The 17,132-nt window shown below is 37.2% G+C and overlaps 3 protein-coding genes and 1 pseudogene across 6 annotated transcripts in view; 3 read left to right on the top strand and 1 right to left on the bottom strand.

The window, feature by feature from the left end:
* Positions 1-17,132, top strand: part of LOC127359612 (V-set domain-containing T-cell activation inhibitor 1-like) — a 52,837-nt pseudogene that overhangs the window by 28,848 nt on the left and 6,857 nt on the right.
* The window catches only part of LOC127359613 (CD276 antigen-like), a 60,708-nt gene that overhangs the window by 38,037 nt on the left and 5,539 nt on the right, over positions 1-17,132 (top strand). The window contains exons 6-7 of one of the 4 annotated variants that reach the window (XR_007882675.1): positions 5,457-5,558; positions 6,258-6,273. The exons of 1 other annotated variant lie outside the window; for it this stretch is intronic. Coding sequence is in view for 1 of the 3 variants with exons in the window: in XM_051393570.1 (XP_051249530.1) it covers positions 5,457-5,558; positions 6,258-6,343 (188 nt within the window). In the remaining 2 variants the exon portion in view is untranslated. 2 more of the 4 variants (XM_051393570.1, XM_051393571.1) reach the window with 2 other exon arrangements.
* On the top strand, positions 1,334-5,060 carry LOC127359623 (V-set domain-containing T-cell activation inhibitor 1-like). Its single transcript, XM_051393595.1, has 4 exons — positions 1,334-1,509; positions 4,299-4,607; positions 4,712-4,756; positions 4,854-5,060. Exons 1-4 carry the CDS (start codon positions 1,407-1,409, stop codon positions 5,036-5,038), a joined length of 642 nt encoding a protein of 213 aa, XP_051249555.1. The 5' UTR covers positions 1,334-1,406; the 3' UTR covers positions 5,039-5,060.
* On the bottom strand, positions 7,115-13,505 carry LOC127359621 (myelin-oligodendrocyte glycoprotein-like). Its single transcript, XM_051393593.1, has 6 exons — positions 13,248-13,505; positions 11,642-11,796; positions 10,757-11,134; positions 10,374-10,463; positions 10,173-10,279; positions 7,115-10,002 (listed from the first exon to the last, which is right to left on the bottom strand). Exons 2-6 carry the CDS (start codon positions 11,730-11,732, stop codon positions 9,940-9,942), a joined length of 729 nt encoding a protein of 242 aa, XP_051249553.1. The 5' UTR covers positions 11,733-11,796; positions 13,248-13,505; the 3' UTR covers positions 7,115-9,939.

Raw genomic sequence — 17,132 nt, 5'->3', positions numbered from 1 at the left:
GATAATATGAGTTTAACAGGAACATTATTCAAACCAAACAAACTGGAAATCATTTCTGTAAATAACACTGATGAATGAGTTTTTTCTGTCACAACATTTGACCTTCTGAAACTGTCAGTCTTCATTACTGAACAACAAAGACTCAGTATCCACTTTATTAGGTACTATAAGACAACTGTTCTGCCATAAAGTTGACTTTATAATATCCAGAGGTGTTAACTCAGTTAGGCTACATGCCTATTACTGAGGTTCATTATTAAAGATAGTTTGTACTGGACTATATTCTATTATATTGAAAGGGGGGCAGAATATTGTAACATGTCTGAATATGACTCCTTTCAGTGACCTCAATACTAAAACATAGAATTGACTGAACAGCTCTTTTACAGTGTGAACAAAAACTGAACATAAAATCAATTTTATATTATAATATATCGGACTGTATTAGACAGTTTCAACCCCAATTTGCTTCAGGTTCTCAGCCTTTTAAGGTTGTGACCAACAGAATAACCGGATCAGGGTTTCTTCCAGAGACTCTTCAGGCATTGCTGTAATGTAACACATGAAAGCAACAAAACTCAGGAACACAGAAGATAATTGCTTTAAGAGCAACTGGTTAAATGTTGGCTTTAATACATGCTTTTTATTTATTGAAATAACAACAGTCAACATGTCTGCTTTAGGCCTAAGAGCTCAATAAAAGATAGAAATAAATGCTCATGAGGAAACTGGCCCTGTTAACATGTATAAAAACAGAGTTTACAGCCTATAGTATTCTGTGTTTTTAAGTTCTGGTCCTCTGTGTTCAATGTCGCTGGATGTCACAATATCTTATTCTATTCTCTACAACTATACGGCGACCCCTCTGGAAATTAACTAATGAACCTCTTGGGGGTCCCAACCCCCAGGTTCAGAGGCAGCAAAACTGTACATTTTCTATTAATGTTAATGCTTTGTATGTTATTGTTCATCCTGAGCTGAAGCAGGCCCTGATGTAAAAGCTTTTTTGCAATTGTGCTGAGGTTAGTGCACTTTATGTATAAACCTCCTGTTTTATTATTTTTATGGTTACTATTTATAACAATTAAATAAAGATGATGTATATTTGTATCATGTGGTTATTTTCTAATTTATTGTCAGCTTCCCTGCCACACTGGCCCACATTTGTTCCAATATTTAAAAAGCTACAGTCTTCACAGTTTTAATTGTGTGTCTTCAGAAAAACAGTCAAACTGAATGCGTGCAGAAAAACCCGGAGCCCTTAAATGTGTTTGAATACAAGTGAGTCATCTGCTGGCATTATTGCCTCACAGCACGGAGAAAGTGAAACTAAAGTTCATTCGTGATCGGAGAGAGTTCAGCTGTACCGTGTATTTCTTTCATCTTAATCTTTCACACAGTGTGACATGAGCTCTCTGAGATCCACTGTGTCTGTTCTTCATCCAGAGATCATGATGGACTTCTTTATTGTGGCTTTGCTTTCTTCTCTCCCTGCGGTGGGGGTTACAGGTGAGATTGTCCTGCTTTAGTGAACAGGTAACAGACAGTGCTGGATTCAGCTCTTCCTGCTTTTTGATGTGGTTAAACAATCTCAGACTGTTACAGTTAAATGTTTTTCTAAAACCAGCTTGTTAATGCAGAAAAAGTAATGCTGAGAATCAAACGCTGTTTTGTTTCGGCTTCAAGGCGGGAATTCCCTTTTTGTTTTTTGGTTTTATCAGCACGTAGCCATTTTGAACGCATTCAGTCATAAACAATATAATCAGATGGTGTTATCAGAACTCAGTGGACTATGTACACGGTCCGTGTATGTTTTGGTCATTGGATTTTCCTTTCAGAAACGGATATTAAAAAACAGAAAACGAGTGGTTATTTGATTTTCGTTTTAAAATACAAAAATTTAAATTGAAATACAAGGCGTTTTTCCTTTTTCATGGTCAAAAAGGGATGAGCGAAATTTAAAAAATGATTCGATTTTCATTTTCTATTTCATATAACAAAAAATAAAATCACTAGAAAACAGAAACGGAAAAAAGACCTGTTTTTTCATATTCTGAGACCGGATGTTGTCATTAACAGGACGGTGCTGTGTAGAAGAAACAGTAGGCTAGTAGACTGCGGTCAATCCAGCCGTGAGTCCGATCTCCATGGTCAAATCAGCCGCACTTAAATTTAGAGTGTACAAGTATTCTCAGCATTATGGTAAATTCAGAGAAACAGCGTATTTACTTCCGGTTTTCAAAATAAAGGTATTTAGAGCCGTAAGCTATAATTAAAATATGTTACAGTAAAGTGTTTCATGCGCCCCTGATGAATAAAAAAACACTTTATATCAAGTATCTTTACTCCACCAGTGTGGAGAAATACCAAAATAAAAGTCTCATATTTATGCCTCCAGAGATTGCATATTTGACCATATTTGAGGCACTGTAAAAACATATTGCTCAGTGTTTCCTGGCTACTGATGGTATATTTGACTTTTACACATATGAGACTACAAACACACTTAATATCAAGCATTTTTACTGTACCAATGTGGAGAAATTGAAGAATAAAAGTCCATATTTATACTTCCAGATTCCATATTTTCTTATATTTTTGAGCTACTGTAAAAACATATTGCTCAATATTTCCAGGCTATGGGTGAAGCATTTTCATTATACTTCAATAATGCTGCAGTAATCGTGAAAAAATTTCACACAAATGTTTAATACATCTTGATAATATAAACACTAAACATAAAATCCTACACAATTCTAATTTGTTTACTTTTCACACAAAATGCAATGCCAGTCCACATTCTTCTTATTTTGCTGCTCTGCTGTGTCCATTTGTAGGTAAAAGGGAAAAAGAATTAGTTTTAACTTCAAAACACCATTGTACCTACTGTCTCTTCCTCACATATTATTTTTTATATTATTCAGTGTGACAGCTGTTGCAGGTGGTTCCACATACAGTTTACATTAGCTCAAATATAAGAAAATATGGAATCTGGAAGTATAAATATGGGACTTTTATTCTTCAATTTCTCCACATTGGTACAGTAAAAATGCTTGATATTAAGTATACTTGTAGTCTTAGATGTGTAGAAGTCAAATATATCATCCATAGCCAGGAATTATTTATTTCAATTTTAATTTTTTATTTTAAAACGAAAATCAAATAACCACTCGTTTTCTGTTTTTTAATACCCGTTTCTGAAAGGAAAATCCAATGACCAAAACATACACGGACCTTTGTCACTCATTAGTTTATTTCCAGCTGTGTGAACACAGGTTGTAGGTTGCAATGCCACAGTGTGCACACAGATACTGTATTTATTGTTCAGAGGATCCGATACAACCTTTCTATGAGTAACTGGTTGAACCGGATTAACCACTGATGTGCCAGTCGGTTTATGCAAACCAACATTTAGAGGAAGTTATATTTTTTTCAGCACTTTATGTATAATGTGTTACGACTGTTTGAAGCGATCAGCTTAGTTGATTAGTTCACACTGAATAGATCATCAGTTAAAGAAAGTTAATACACAAACATATTCATATATCTGTGAGCCCTGTGTAGAGACTTAAGAAATATGACTCAGTTAACAGATAATAATCTCTATCTCTCTCTCTCTCTCTCTCTCTCTCTCTCTCTCTCTCTGTGTGTGTGTGTGTGTGTTTGTTTTTAACGTAACTGCCTTTATTGGCATGAACTTTTTAAACAAACATTTTGCCAAAGCAAAAAGTCTATAATATTAATCTTTCTTATACAATACAATAATTTAATACTAATAACACAATGAAATGTAATGAAAATAAATCTATCTCTCTCACACAAACACAAAGGTTTTCGATAAAAGAAGAAAAATAATTCAGAATGTACCTTTAATTTTTCGGTATATATTTAAAATGTAATTTTAAATATATACTTCTAAGATTTCTATGTGCTCATGTTATGTAAACTATTTGTGATATATTGTGATATATATTGTTATCAATCCTATATAGAATGACATATAAACCAATATATACAGTTATTTATAGGAAATAGTTGCAAATAATGCAGTTTTCAGACTCCACCACATTTAGGCCACATAATGTGGTCTAAACTGTTCATCCATGAGAAGAAGGACTCAACAGAAACAACCTCTCACCTGTTCCTTTATGTGCACACACATTAAACACTGGTGGACACACACTGTCCTTTGAGGAGGAAAGTGTCTCCTCCCTCGTCTACAGAGGTGCAGCTGGACATTTGATGATATGTATTTTAACCTAACTGCTGTTTCTTGTTTGTGTTTGTTTTTAAACCAGTTACAGTAACAGTCGGTGATAACGCCATCCTGCCATGTTACCTGGAGCCTCCATTCAATGTGAGGACTCTAACGGTGGAGTGGAAACGTGATGGACAATCTATCCATGTCTGGCGACAAGGGAAGGACTATCTAGATCCTCAGGATGAGAACTTCAGAGGTAGAACATCTGTCTTCCATGAAGAAATGATCAGAGGAAACATTTCACTAAAACTGACCAACGTAACTGAACTGGATGCTGGAAGTTACACCTGTAATGTTCCCAAACTGCAAAGTCAGGTCAGGAGAGGCTTCATTAACCTCACTGTTGGTGAGTACAGCTAACATATTACACATTAAAATGAAATAAGAGGAAATGTTTTTAGCTCTTAAACACAGTTTACACATTTACAATTTAACACAACTGTCCAACAGAGCCAGTGGAGAACGGGAACAAAGAAAGTCAAACTGGTGATATCAGTAAGTAAATATCTTATGTGTCTCCTCATCAACTGTCATCTCCTGTTGGTCTGAATGTTATCACATATTTTAATATTTTATTTCATTGTTTCCACAGACACAGAGCCAGGTAAGTGCTGTCTTTACTGCAGTCCACAATGTACACAGATATCACTCCTGTTTCTCTCCTCCTTACAATATGAACCTGAGAATGAGCATAATATGACCTCTTTAACCTCAAAAGTAATCAGAGCAATTCTGAATGTAATGCTTCATTTGACAGGATGCCATTCTAACAAATAATGAACTCATTCATCATCTCAGAGCACACTGATAGAGGACTACTGGAAGGTCCAGTGTGTAACATTCAGGAGGATCTATTGTCACCACCATGTTTCTACAGGAGCCCAGAACACATTTGGAAGTTTTATTCACTTGTTTGCAATCTGTAACTTCACCACTAGATGGCACTGAATCCTCCACAGCGGTCCTTTAAATAACCCTGGATCCTCGTATTTCTGGAGAATATTCTTACTGATAATACTGTTTGTTTACTGTTGTGCAATGAAAGAGATTCTAACCAACAGACAGTTTTGGTGGGATGGACTCCAAGTACACATTGAGACCATGAACAGGAGAAGTGGCTGTGGAAATATTGTTGATGGATGTTATCTTGATACAGTGAAGAACAAATCTCAACATCTTTCCTCTGTTCTTTCAGATGGTGAGACTGATTTGAGCCCCGGTGCTATAATTGGCATTGCTCTTGGTGTCATTGCTGTCATTGTTGCAGTTGCTGTATTGATGAAATGTAGAAAGATCAGTAAGTCAATTATCTTCTCTCTCTCCATTTCCTCCATAAAAAGACAGTTTACAGTTTTTCAGTCAGTCTTCAAACAACAGTGAACAGTGAAACAGGTTTTTCTTGCTGTAATGGTTCCTCCTGTTATACTGGACATTAAAGATCTCTTCCTAAAGTACTTTCAATGGAAGTGATGAGGGGAACAATCTACAGTCCTCCTTACATGGAAACATTTTTTCAGCAGTGTATCTAAAGCTAATATCAGCTAATATGTGTTTATAACTCCATCATTTATTTAGAAATCATTTATTGGGGGGTCTGCACCCTGCCTCTCATGTACAGTGTGTCTGAGCTTTCTCACTATCCTGCTGTCTGATTATGATGGTTGATCTGGGACAAGCTCCTTTACTTGTAGTTCCTCACTGTCAATAACAACAAGTGTCATCACTCCACTGCTGACTGACTCTGCTTGGGCTGATAAAATAATCGCCCTTTTCACATCCTATTCTCACTTTTCCTGCTTTATTCTTTGCTGATGATGTTACTCTGCTACAGGAGACTGTGTTGAATGCTGCCATTTAATCATATTTTCCACAGATCTTTAACCAAGTGGTTTTAATGTCTAAACTTAAACACGTGTTGATCAGAGCGTTCAAAGAACAAAATGCTCATGGGACATTTTGGAAGACACTGACTAATAACTGGTTTTGTGTCTAACAGCGACGGACTTTGCAAGACTAAACACTACAGGACGCAACGGGCAAACAGGAAAGGTAGTGAAAAGGACAATGCTGAGGGTAATATAGGAGAATATAGGTATGCTCAATTTAAGAAACGTCAGCTATCACTTGATGATAACGCTTGATTCTTTGACCCAGATACTGAATGAAAGGCTTTTATTCCATCCACATATTTTTATGTTCAGAAGTTCTTCCTGATGTGTTGATTGTATAAACCACTGCAGGGACAGAGTTGGTGTCTCAGGACCTGGTTTTAACTAGAATGAGTCTTATCTGTCTAATTGAACCTTCTCAGTGTCAGTTTCCAGCTCCCTCTAGTGACTTGTTACTGTATAGGATTCATTGACTAGAGGGGGAAATAAAAGGCACTTAATGACTGTTATTATTTTAAGGTAACTATATATATATATATTTCTATATTTGGGTTTTATATATATGTATATATATATATATATATATTGATTGTGTGTTTTGCTTCATGTTATCTTGTGTTACTGTCCTGTAGAGAATCACATTGTACTACTACTAGAATTAATGTTATATAAAGTTTATTGTTCTTATTCAACCTTTTGATTTGCTCAAATATTCACAACCAAAATCACACATTGGACACTAGGAGGATGAAACTGTGATTGTTGTTTAATAAAAAGGTTTTTAACTTGTACCTGACATTTTTTTCTTATTTGGTCTGATATTTTGGGGAAGTGCAGAATCTTTAAGTTTATTGCAGCGGACCAATTAATGTTCTACGACACTGAACTGAAAGAAGAAAATCACAGTCAGTCTTTTTTGTTAGAATGTTATTGTGTATATCTCTCAGTAATTAATAGTAGAATATTTAAAGGATATTAATGTACATTTTAATGCACAAACAGAATGATGCAAACAATATCCCAGAGGTTACAAACATTAATACATTTTGAGATGCAACTGTCAGTCATTTCCAACATCAATCAGACTGTCAATTGATCAAATCAATACATTAAATAGTCCAAAATAAAATAAATATTTGGGTTCAAAACAACCCGTCGACCACCAAATTCCAAAATCAAATTCCTAATAATGATAATAATTTGCAGTAGTAGTTATATGACTACAAAGCATATCATTGAATGTCAAATAACAGATTTGATGGACTGGACAACTAGAATATCATCATCACTAATTCCCCAGGGAGAAAGTAAAGCCATGTGCACAGAAATGATATTTGAATATTTAAAAAATGCAACAATGAGTAATTTGACATTCATATTTTAATTAAACAGCAGCCAATCAGAAGCGTCAAACAATAACATAAGACCTTTCATTAATTTAGTTCCAACTGAAAACCAGAGCTGCCTGTGGACCTGCTGAATCCCTGCTCACCTCTTGTAGATATGTTGTTGGAAAGTAAGAAGAATGGAGTAGTGTTACAGTGTGTGAGACGTTGGGATGCCTTCAGGGGAAGTCCGACTGCAGAAACCCGTCTTCTAAATGTGTAACCACGATGTGGCTTTAACGGTTCAGGAGAAAAATGATTTCTTTTAATGAGGAAGAAACTCCTCCACAGGTCATACCAAGAAAGAGAGAGTGTCTGTTTCTATGAGTTTACATATTTTATATATATTATATGTCTATTTGTCTGTTAAGATTGTTGAAAGTGTTCTCATGAAAAGCAGGAGAGCCCCGTCTGGAGGATTGTTATGGATGAATCAGTGCATCAAAAGTGAAACCAACGTGGCTTATGCTTGTTCCAGCATGTAAGAATGAAACCATTACCGTCAACGGACTTTGTTTGGACTCAGTCCAATGTTACAGTTTTTTACGATTGTTTACACACTAAAATAAAAATGTCCACATAATTTGCGAAATTCTACTCCAAGGAGCAAAACACCTCCACAGATTTGCACAACATTACACACAATGTCTGCTTCACCCTTTTTGAAAAACATTACACACAGTGATTTAGAAAAACTCTACACACATTTTCACACCTTAGACACAGATAAGGATTGTGAGGTTACTTCCTTGTCATTACAAAGCCCCGGACTGCCAATGACCACACTAATGAACAAACTGGATAATCACATCCACCAGGTGTGGAAGCACACATGTGCTAATTTGAAAACGCAGCACTCAACCAGACGGAGAGATGATGAATAGTTACAGTATTCTTGTTGCTTTTACAGTAGTTTTTCTTCAGAGTCAAAGTGTGTGTACTTCATGCAGTAATTTTTATTTGTCTACAGATTTTGTTTGTTTCATTGATTTCATTTTGGTTGATTACTGTAACTGATTATGGTAAGAAATACTGTAAGTATTGAGATAAATACTTGAAATATTCAGTTTGCAGCATCAGTGTTGTGCAGTGCTTGGTAAGTTTATAGTAGGCCTACTTGTGTACATTCTCCCTATATCTCAAACTAATCATGAAGAATGTTGTGGGTTTGTCACTATTTTCTTTTACATCTAAATTATCCCTTACATAACAATGTCTGGCCAAAAATCTAGCACATGCTATTTCCTCAAATTATTTTTTTTACAAATGTGTTTTTTATTCATCACAGCAGTGTGAAACTGGCTGCAATAGTGTCTGATCATTGAGGACTGTGTTGGTTCAATGAAAACATATACACATTTTCACAAATGTGTATATGTTTTGACTGAAGTGTGTCATTTTGCAAACAATCTAGGAATTATGCAAGTTGAGTGTGGTGTTTGGATAATTGTGATTATATTTTCAAAAAAGAACCGGGTTTTCAAAATTGCGTGTAAACAATTGAAAAAAACTGTAATGACTGCAAGCATATGAACAGCTCTGTGATCAGCTTGACCAACTTATATTGTTGTTTAGCGCCATCTAGTGAGCTTTTAGATCTACAAGTTATTTTATACACACATTCTTTATTTACATTCACCCTGATGACATTCTAAAACACTTTAAATCAGCGTTTATTTATTTATTTATTTATTTATTTGTTAGTTTATGTAGCAGGGATTCTGCACATTGAGAAAACATTGCTGTAAACCCATCAAAATTTGTCAAGAGGCTGTTTCTCATGTGTAGTTCCAAAATTAACGTCATTGATCGATCAAATCCATCCATCGTTACAGCAATTCACATCTCAAACATCAACAGCAGCAACAACAAAGATAAAGTGGCAATTACAGTATAGAATACATACAATAAAAAGTAATAAGCAAACATTTATATAAATAAATAATAAAACATTGAGGTCTGACACAGCGTACCGGTAGAGCAGTTAACTAAACTGTCCTTTAATACATTCATAAATTACTCTTGTTTGCTTTTTGTTCGAGGGGCTTTTGTTGCACTTGCAGTGGCGTGGTGAGTGTGCAGCTCTCCACCGCTGTCTGACCAGGAGCTCACTCCCCACCTCCATCAATGAGCCCATGACCCCGTCTCCAGTTCACAGCTTTTCCTTCATTGGACCACAAACTACGCCCCTGTACTCAGCCCCTTCCCCTCCCTGATGCAGCCCAGTATTAAAGAGTCATCGGAGAACTTCTGCAAGAGGACGGGCTCTTAGTTCAAGTCCTCCAGGATCAGGCTCAGGTTAACAATGTGATGAAGTACTCCACACAGCTGGGGGCCACATTACTGCAGCCATACCTGGGTGGACACCACTCAGCTCACCTGCTCAGTACTCACCATGAAGGTCTCACTGCTGCTGATCCAGCTGGTTCACTTGTAGATGGAACTGCTGCTGGTTTGAGTCCCTGAACTGATGAGACAGATCCAAGAGAGGGAAACGTCTTCATTAGACTGGAAGTGGTTTGTTTGGGGCATCGTCATACTCAAGAAGCTGGAAGACAATGAACAGACGTTTAATAATTAGTCAGCTGTCTCCTTAAAAAGTCTGGTATGATTTACACAACAAGGATTTACACTCACTTCCTGTTGTTTCTTGTGTTTAAGTAAATATCCACCGACTCCACCACCCAGGACCAGTAAGACGCAGACAACCACAACGATCAGAGCGCCAGGATGGGAACGACCAGCTGATGTGAAGAAAGCAAACAGAGAGAAAAGTTACAGTGACTGAAATAAACACAAAGTGTGATTCAGTTTCTGACAACACAGAAGATTCTTCACCTCTAACGTTCGTCTCATTGTTTGGATCTGCAAGTTGGAGATCTCTGTCATCCAGCGGCGTCTCTGTCGTCGTTTTGACAGAGTTTGGTTCTGAAAAAACAGATTTATAATGATTTAAAACACAACAAACAGCTCGTCTGGAGCCACAACAGTGTAACCATCACCAGTCCAGTTATTGTAAAGAGGAGCAATGATGACTCCAAGTTATTACACTGATTCTGCAGTTTTATTCACACTCATATAATATATTGATTATTGATGAATGGCAGTACTGTAGTTTGTGAAGAGAGTTGATATTAACATTAATAGCATTAACAAAATTCACATTACTATAACATTAAAATGTTTATTTCCCTGTAATATTTTAATCTAAAAACACTTACCAACATCAAGTTTAATGGTTGCTCCCCTCTGTTGGGTCTTTAACTCTATGATGAAACATGTGTATATTCCCTGGTCAGACAGCTTCAGGTTGGTGATCTTGAGTGAAACGTTGCCGTGTTTCAGTCCGTCTGTGAACAGAGTCGTCCTCCCAACGTATGCTGACAGCTTCATGTCCTCTACGTCCTGGTTGTTATGGTAACGGTGGACATACTTGTACTCGCTCTCTGGGTCTCCAGGGTCAGGCGGGAGGTCGGCCCTCCACCAAGTCACCGTCATGTTCTCCACACTGAGTGGAGGCTCCACATGACACGGCAGGATGACATCATCACCCAGAGTGGCCACGATTGGCTGACGAGAACCGACCACCTGAAGACGACCTGAGAAATGGAGGAACACTTCAGATGATTAGGAATATCATAAGGAAGTTTAATAAGAACTAGGACTGAAACTAACTATTATTTCTATCATTGATTTTTAACATCGTAATGACGCACTGGAATCAAAGTATTCTGCCCTTTTATCAGGACGTTGAATGTGTCCCCATCACCACAACATTCTCACACTTTAACATACTGTTACACATAACAGGTGAGACAAGGTTAGACAGGCTTTGAACGTTGTATGAAGGAACAGGACAGGACGGGACGACGACGGGGAAACCAAACGTTGAAAACATAAAATGCAATTGCTCAGTGAAGAAAATAAAAAGTAAAACCTTGAATACAAAAACAAGTGTTAGATATTATAAAAAGTGCAGAGCAGCCTTTGTGTTGGATTCCAGTGTGTGTGTCTGTGTGTGTGTGTGTGTGTGTGTGTGTGTGTGTGTGTGTGTGTGTGTGTGTGTGTGTGTGTGTGAGCAATAGTAGCAACAAACATGATCTTACCTTCACTGGATGTCTGGACTCCCTCACTCAAACATACAGTCAAAGTCCACAGATGGAAAGTGAAGCCAAGCATAAAGTCCCTGAAGCACATAGTCGACCCGACTGAGCTGATCTGAGGGGGTCGGGCTGAAGAGCCCCGACCACACGAGGCCGACCTGGACAACAGAGAACATTTAAACCTTGGAACCTGATTTTATTTAAGTTGAAAACTTTATGACAACAGTAGAAATATGAAATAGATCATGTAACATTAACCCCTCACCATTCCTCATTTAAGAACTGCTTTTAAAAGACAATATTTATTAGAATAAGAAAAACATTTCTGTCACATGGTGGCAGCTGACCTGAAGGTCTTGCTGGTCGTATCTACCCCCTATAGACTGGTGGTGGGGGCTCATCTCATCCCCTGGTGACGTCTCATTTGAGTCAAATAAAGGAGCTACATTTGCTTCTTTTCTTCTGGATTGTTAACATGGTTCATCATTTTAAGTACAACAGACAGTTTCTTGTTTATTTGCTTTAACCAATATAAACTGTAAATAAACTAATGCAAATATTGACTGCAATAACTGCAGGTTAGAGAGAAACACGTGTTTGGGTGAATTGTGAGCAGATTATTTCCTGTGAGCATCAGAGATGAGTTTTCTGTCTATTTTGTTTTAAACAAGTGTACACTTTATTTTGGCAAATTCAGCATTTTCTTCTTATTGATCGCTTGATCATTGATCTATTAGCTCTAAACATTAACTGTTTAAAAAAAATAATAAAAAAAGAGATGAAGAGACCCGACCACACGAGGCTGACCTGGACAACAGAGAACATTTCTCATCATTTACTTTTCTTTACAGAAATTAACTAAACGCTACAGGCCGACGTATATTAAGTTTTCTTACACCCCTTAAAATCAAGAAGTTCTCACAACCACCTGTGAAGCTTAGGCGCCCCTAGTGGAAGACTCAGAGTACTGGACTATATTCTGAATCTATAGCTCCTGAAAATCAATAAATAATAGAAGAATCACAATAAAATACACTGCGATATATTGTGATACTGTATGTTTTTTTAAATCATTAATCCAACATCATAGCCCCCCCTCAGTTTACAGCACTGCCATCCAACTGTTGGGGGTTTAAACACAATAATCGATAGTTTTTGAGAATTGACACAATATGACACCAAACAATGACATATCTCAATATTATTCTTACAACCCTAATAATTTAGACTAATAGACTTGTGAGTCAGCCAACAGTGTTTACTGTATGAATCATCAGATTATATTTATTCTGAGGAATTAAAGAGAAATAAGTCTGAGAATAATCTGATAAAGACAGGATGTGTTACAGAGTTTGTAAAACAATATATAACATCTCAGATGTTTTGTATTTTGTATGCTACTGGATACTTGAATTTCCCTCGGGATAAAGAAAGTATCTCTCTATCTCAGTATACATACACTATATATATAGAAGTTAGTGGAACTCTTTGTTTTCTTCTTTAGTAAAATATAATTCACATTACAGTTCATGGACACAGACGCTACTGTAGTATAAAGCTCCGGACAACTCTGAGCTGAATGAATGAATGAATGAATGAATGTTCTTACCTCCATCGGACGTCCACACTCCCTCAGTCAAACACACAGTCCAAGTCCAGAAGAGAAACCAGAAGCTAAACACGAAGTTTCTGAAGTGACTCATAAAAATAAAGTGAGGAAGCCGACAGACTGAAAGTTAGAGAGCGACCGTACAGTTCTGGACCGGGTTCTGTTCTGTGGACACCACGAAGTGAGACAGGAGGAGACATGTCTGTTAATATAAGACCCACCCTACTCTGTCTCACACCAACCAACAACCACTTCCCCGTGGTGAAAAGACCACGCCCCCTTACGTAACGTACGTACGTGTGCAGACGTCGAAGACATGTGACCTGATTTTCCAGGTTGTTATTACAGTGTTCTCTATAGAACAACAAACAGAACCAACATTCTTGAACCTTCTGTGTCTTTTTTTTCCTTTCATCCTCCAAACTGAAAGAAAAATCTTCCCCTGTCGTAGATAACATTTCACAGAGCTTATAAAGTGTCTCCTCACTCTGTAACTAAGTAACTTAGGAAAATTGTGTGGTGTCTGTCTGGTGATATTCAGAATCAGATTTATTGCCAAGTAGGTTTTCACATACAAGGAATTTGCCTTGGTACACTGGTGCATAGGAATCACAACCAAGCTAGAAAATATAAATAAAGATAAAAAGATACAAAATGGCCAGATACTTAAATAAATGAGTAAATAGCTGTACAGAAATGTGCATAAATGGACTGAGAGGTCTGCAAGTTAGTAGAGTGACATATAAAGACATCTGCAATGTGCAATATAATGTAATGCATATATACAGGGTGGGTTTAAGAGCCGGTGTCAGTGGGGGTCCCGGGTCCAGACCAGCTGCAGACGGAAGGAACTGTTCTTATGTTGTGAGGTTTTGGTCCTGATGGACGGAGTTGAAGTTTTATATAACTCACCTGTTTAAATTATATTATGGCTTAAAGTTATGCATAGTTGCAGGTGTGGCCATGTTGAGTGACAGGTACCTCAGCTCCAACTCTTTGACCTGTTAAACATAAATTGCTGCTTTCTCCTGAATGTATGTATTTTTAAAATCTGGGAACAGGGAATGTTTGACATTTTTTCTTTAATCAATAAATAACTATTCAGTTGTGTATCTGTGACCTAATCTATTATAGATAATGCCAAGATTGAGTTTAAAGCTATAATATGTGTTGTGATCAGAAGCTGTCACACATTGACTGTTGATCCAGTCTGAAGCCACATTGTTACCATCCACTGTTTAGATCTTGGTGCTTTTTAACTCTAGATTTGAACCGGATGAAGGATTTTAGTCATCGGACGTCTGGATCTTAAGTTATCAGAGAAGCAAGCTGAGCTAATGTTAGCAGCAGCTCGGCTCGCAGCCCCTCCGGGACGTCCTTTGTCTGTCCAACAGCGTGGGAGAAGCAGTGATTGTTAAGGTGGAACTGCTTTATTCAGTGTGTTTAGTGGTTTTAATCAGCAGTTTGTTTCGGAGAGGAGGAGACCTCTGTGGATCATTGGGCTCCCGGTAGAAACCTCCTGAACCATGAACACTGAAGGAATCCTAACCGGGAGAAGCTGAAGCTCCCATGAGCCCATGCTACTTAAAAAAACTCCTCAAACTTTAGATTTGCTTTGATTTGAAAGACCCACTTGCGGCAGAAATGACATGTTTAAATCACAGTGTGTAAAAGTGAGAGTCATCCAGCACAAAGGCCGACAGCTTCTTCTTTTTCTTCTTTTTTAAAGTGATTTAGCGATGAGTTACAGTCACACACAAATCATACATCAGTAGTTCCGCATATAACCACGATGATGAAGTAATAAAAATAGAAATACATTGCAAACATATCACCCTGCAGTCCCTCCAGGAAGTGGCAAGTAAGTACGTAAAGCTTTATTTATACAGCACTATGTTACAGTCACAAAGTGCTTCACAGACAAACAAATAAAGATATAAACACACACATACAAACATAAACAGTTAATGCAAATTCAACCGATCTCTGGATATTCTGCAATGTTGTCCAATCACCGCAACTTTCCTGCAAATGCAACCAATAATTCTCACGTGCTTGTTCCTAGTGTTGGAGATAGAGACATGTACGATGGCCAGTGTCTCACATTAACCCTCCAAACAGCCGGTTTGCCTCCTCTGCCTCTGATTGGCTGACCTTAGCCAATCCCACTCCTCATGTCAGCCACTGAAAGCAAATACCCATCCTACTTAAAGGCCACCCTGGTGACAAAGAGCTGAGTTTCTGTTTCTGTTGAGTATGTTCTGTTTTTATAAAAACTAAATTTAACTTTAAGAACATCAGCTGTGAAAGTGCCTTTGAGCAGGGCACCTAGTCCACACCGGAATGTATACACTATATATATATTTATATATGACTTTTTATATAATTTATATATTGTCATTGTTGTTTATTTAAAAACTTGTTCCAATAAAAGGTATTTAATGTTATGTTGTTTAAACTCTGAATGAAAATCTCCACAGTGGGATTAAATGTTAGTATTTTAGTGTTCTTTATACGTCTTTTACATTCTGGATGTTATGAGGTAGTACAGTACATTCAAGGTGTTTAAAATAAGAGTTTGCACTATTATTATTCTCAAATATTTCTGCTTTGTTGTTGAATATTAATTGTTAACACAGCGGGTAAAAGTCAAATAAATCCCATTTTCAAACAACCACAGTGTGTTGTGTTCATTGTGTCTGTGGACAGCTCCTCTCTGTTACACTCATTGTGTCTGTTTGCATTTATCTCTGTCAGTTATGAGAGATCATAATCTGACCTCAAATCAGCTTCCAAATATTTTCTGTGTCAGTCATAAATGTTCAGATCATGTTGAGCAACAAACATCTGGTCTGTCTGTCCCTCAGCCAACCTCTGTCTGATGTTGAGCTAAAGTCTCTTCTAATATAGTCTCACTGAAGCATTATCTATCAGTTTATACACTCCCCTCTGTTCTCAGTTGATATTACAGTAGATAGAAACCTTATATTGTCTGCCAGTAGAGTTTAGAATACAACAGTTGACTTATTACCATTATTATATATCAGGCTCTACATGGTGGAGCCCCTGAGCACATTTCTGAATGACTGCGTCCATATTGGATCTTAAAGTCTCTCAGGTCAGCTGACCAGGGTCACTGCAAGTTCCCTGAGCTCCACTTCATAATGAAGACCGACCTTAAACTCTCTAACAGTTTACCTCTTACTGTCAGATAATCAAACTCACCTGATATGTATTCCCCTCCCTGTTTGTGTGTTCTGCTTTATTGTTGATGATGTTTCAGTTTTACTTATTTATTTAGAATATATTTATTCTGAGCAGCTGATGTTGACACTGTGTCCTGTTGTGTGGCTCCCTCTAGTGTTGAAGAAATGACACTAACAATATAAAGTAATGTACACAGTGAGCACGTATCTGAAGATGTGTTGATGTTGAATGTTTGTGATGAACTGAAGGAGGACGTGTTCCTTTATGTGCTGAGACTAATTCCCCCACTTTTAAAGATAAATAATCTTTTTAAAAACCCTCTTGGATTATCTGTAAATAGCATCGTCACAAAACTGAAAACAGTCTGAGTTTCTGACTTTCAGAGTTTAACGGTACAGGACAGTAATGCTGAGAACATATGATGATCTGATAGAATATGATGCACTGCTGTAGATTAAACTACCCAACTGTATATAAAGTAGTTAAAATGAGCTCATTACACATCTACAGCAGTAACTAATCACACCACAAGGTACAGTGTTGTGTTCATATTTTGGTTTTACTTCCCCTCAGTGGATGAAGTCAGATCAGTTATTACAGGTTTGAATATTCACTCAAATGTTTCTCTTTATTAATGAACCCAAAAGAACAAATATCTGATACTTTCAATGAGTTGGT

The sequence above is a fragment of the Dicentrarchus labrax genome, unplaced genomic scaffold (assembly GCF_905237075.1).
Source record: "Dicentrarchus labrax unplaced genomic scaffold, dlabrax2021, whole genome shotgun sequence".
Taxonomy (NCBI): Eukaryota; Metazoa; Chordata; class Actinopteri; family Moronidae; genus Dicentrarchus; species Dicentrarchus labrax.
The sequence above is the reverse complement of the archived record's forward strand: the minus strand, read 5'-3'. Positions and strand labels throughout refer to the sequence as shown.

Coding starts and splice junctions, on each gene's coding strand:
- LOC127359621 (XM_051393593.1), bottom strand. CDS start 11,732: ATGTGCTTCAGGGACTTTATGCTTGGCTTCACTTTCCATCTGTGGACT. Junction 10,464..10,756: donor AACCATTAAACTTGATGTTG/GTAAGTGTTTTT, acceptor CTGTTTTTTCAG/AACCAAACTCTGTCAAAACG. Junction 10,280..10,373: donor CAATGAGACGAACGTTAGAG/GTGAAGAATCTT, acceptor TCTTCACATCAG/CTGGTCGTTCCCATCCTGGC.
- LOC127359623 (XM_051393595.1), top strand. CDS start 1,407: ATGAGCTCTCTGAGATCCACTGTGTCTGTTCTTCATCCAGAGATCATG. Junction 4,608..4,711: donor CTTCATTAACCTCACTGTTG/GTGAGTACAGCT, acceptor ACTGTCCAACAG/AGCCAGTGGAGAACGGGAAC. Junction 4,757..4,853: donor AAGTCAAACTGGTGATATCA/GTAAGTAAATAT, acceptor TTGTTTCCACAG/ACACAGAGCCAGGTAAGTGC.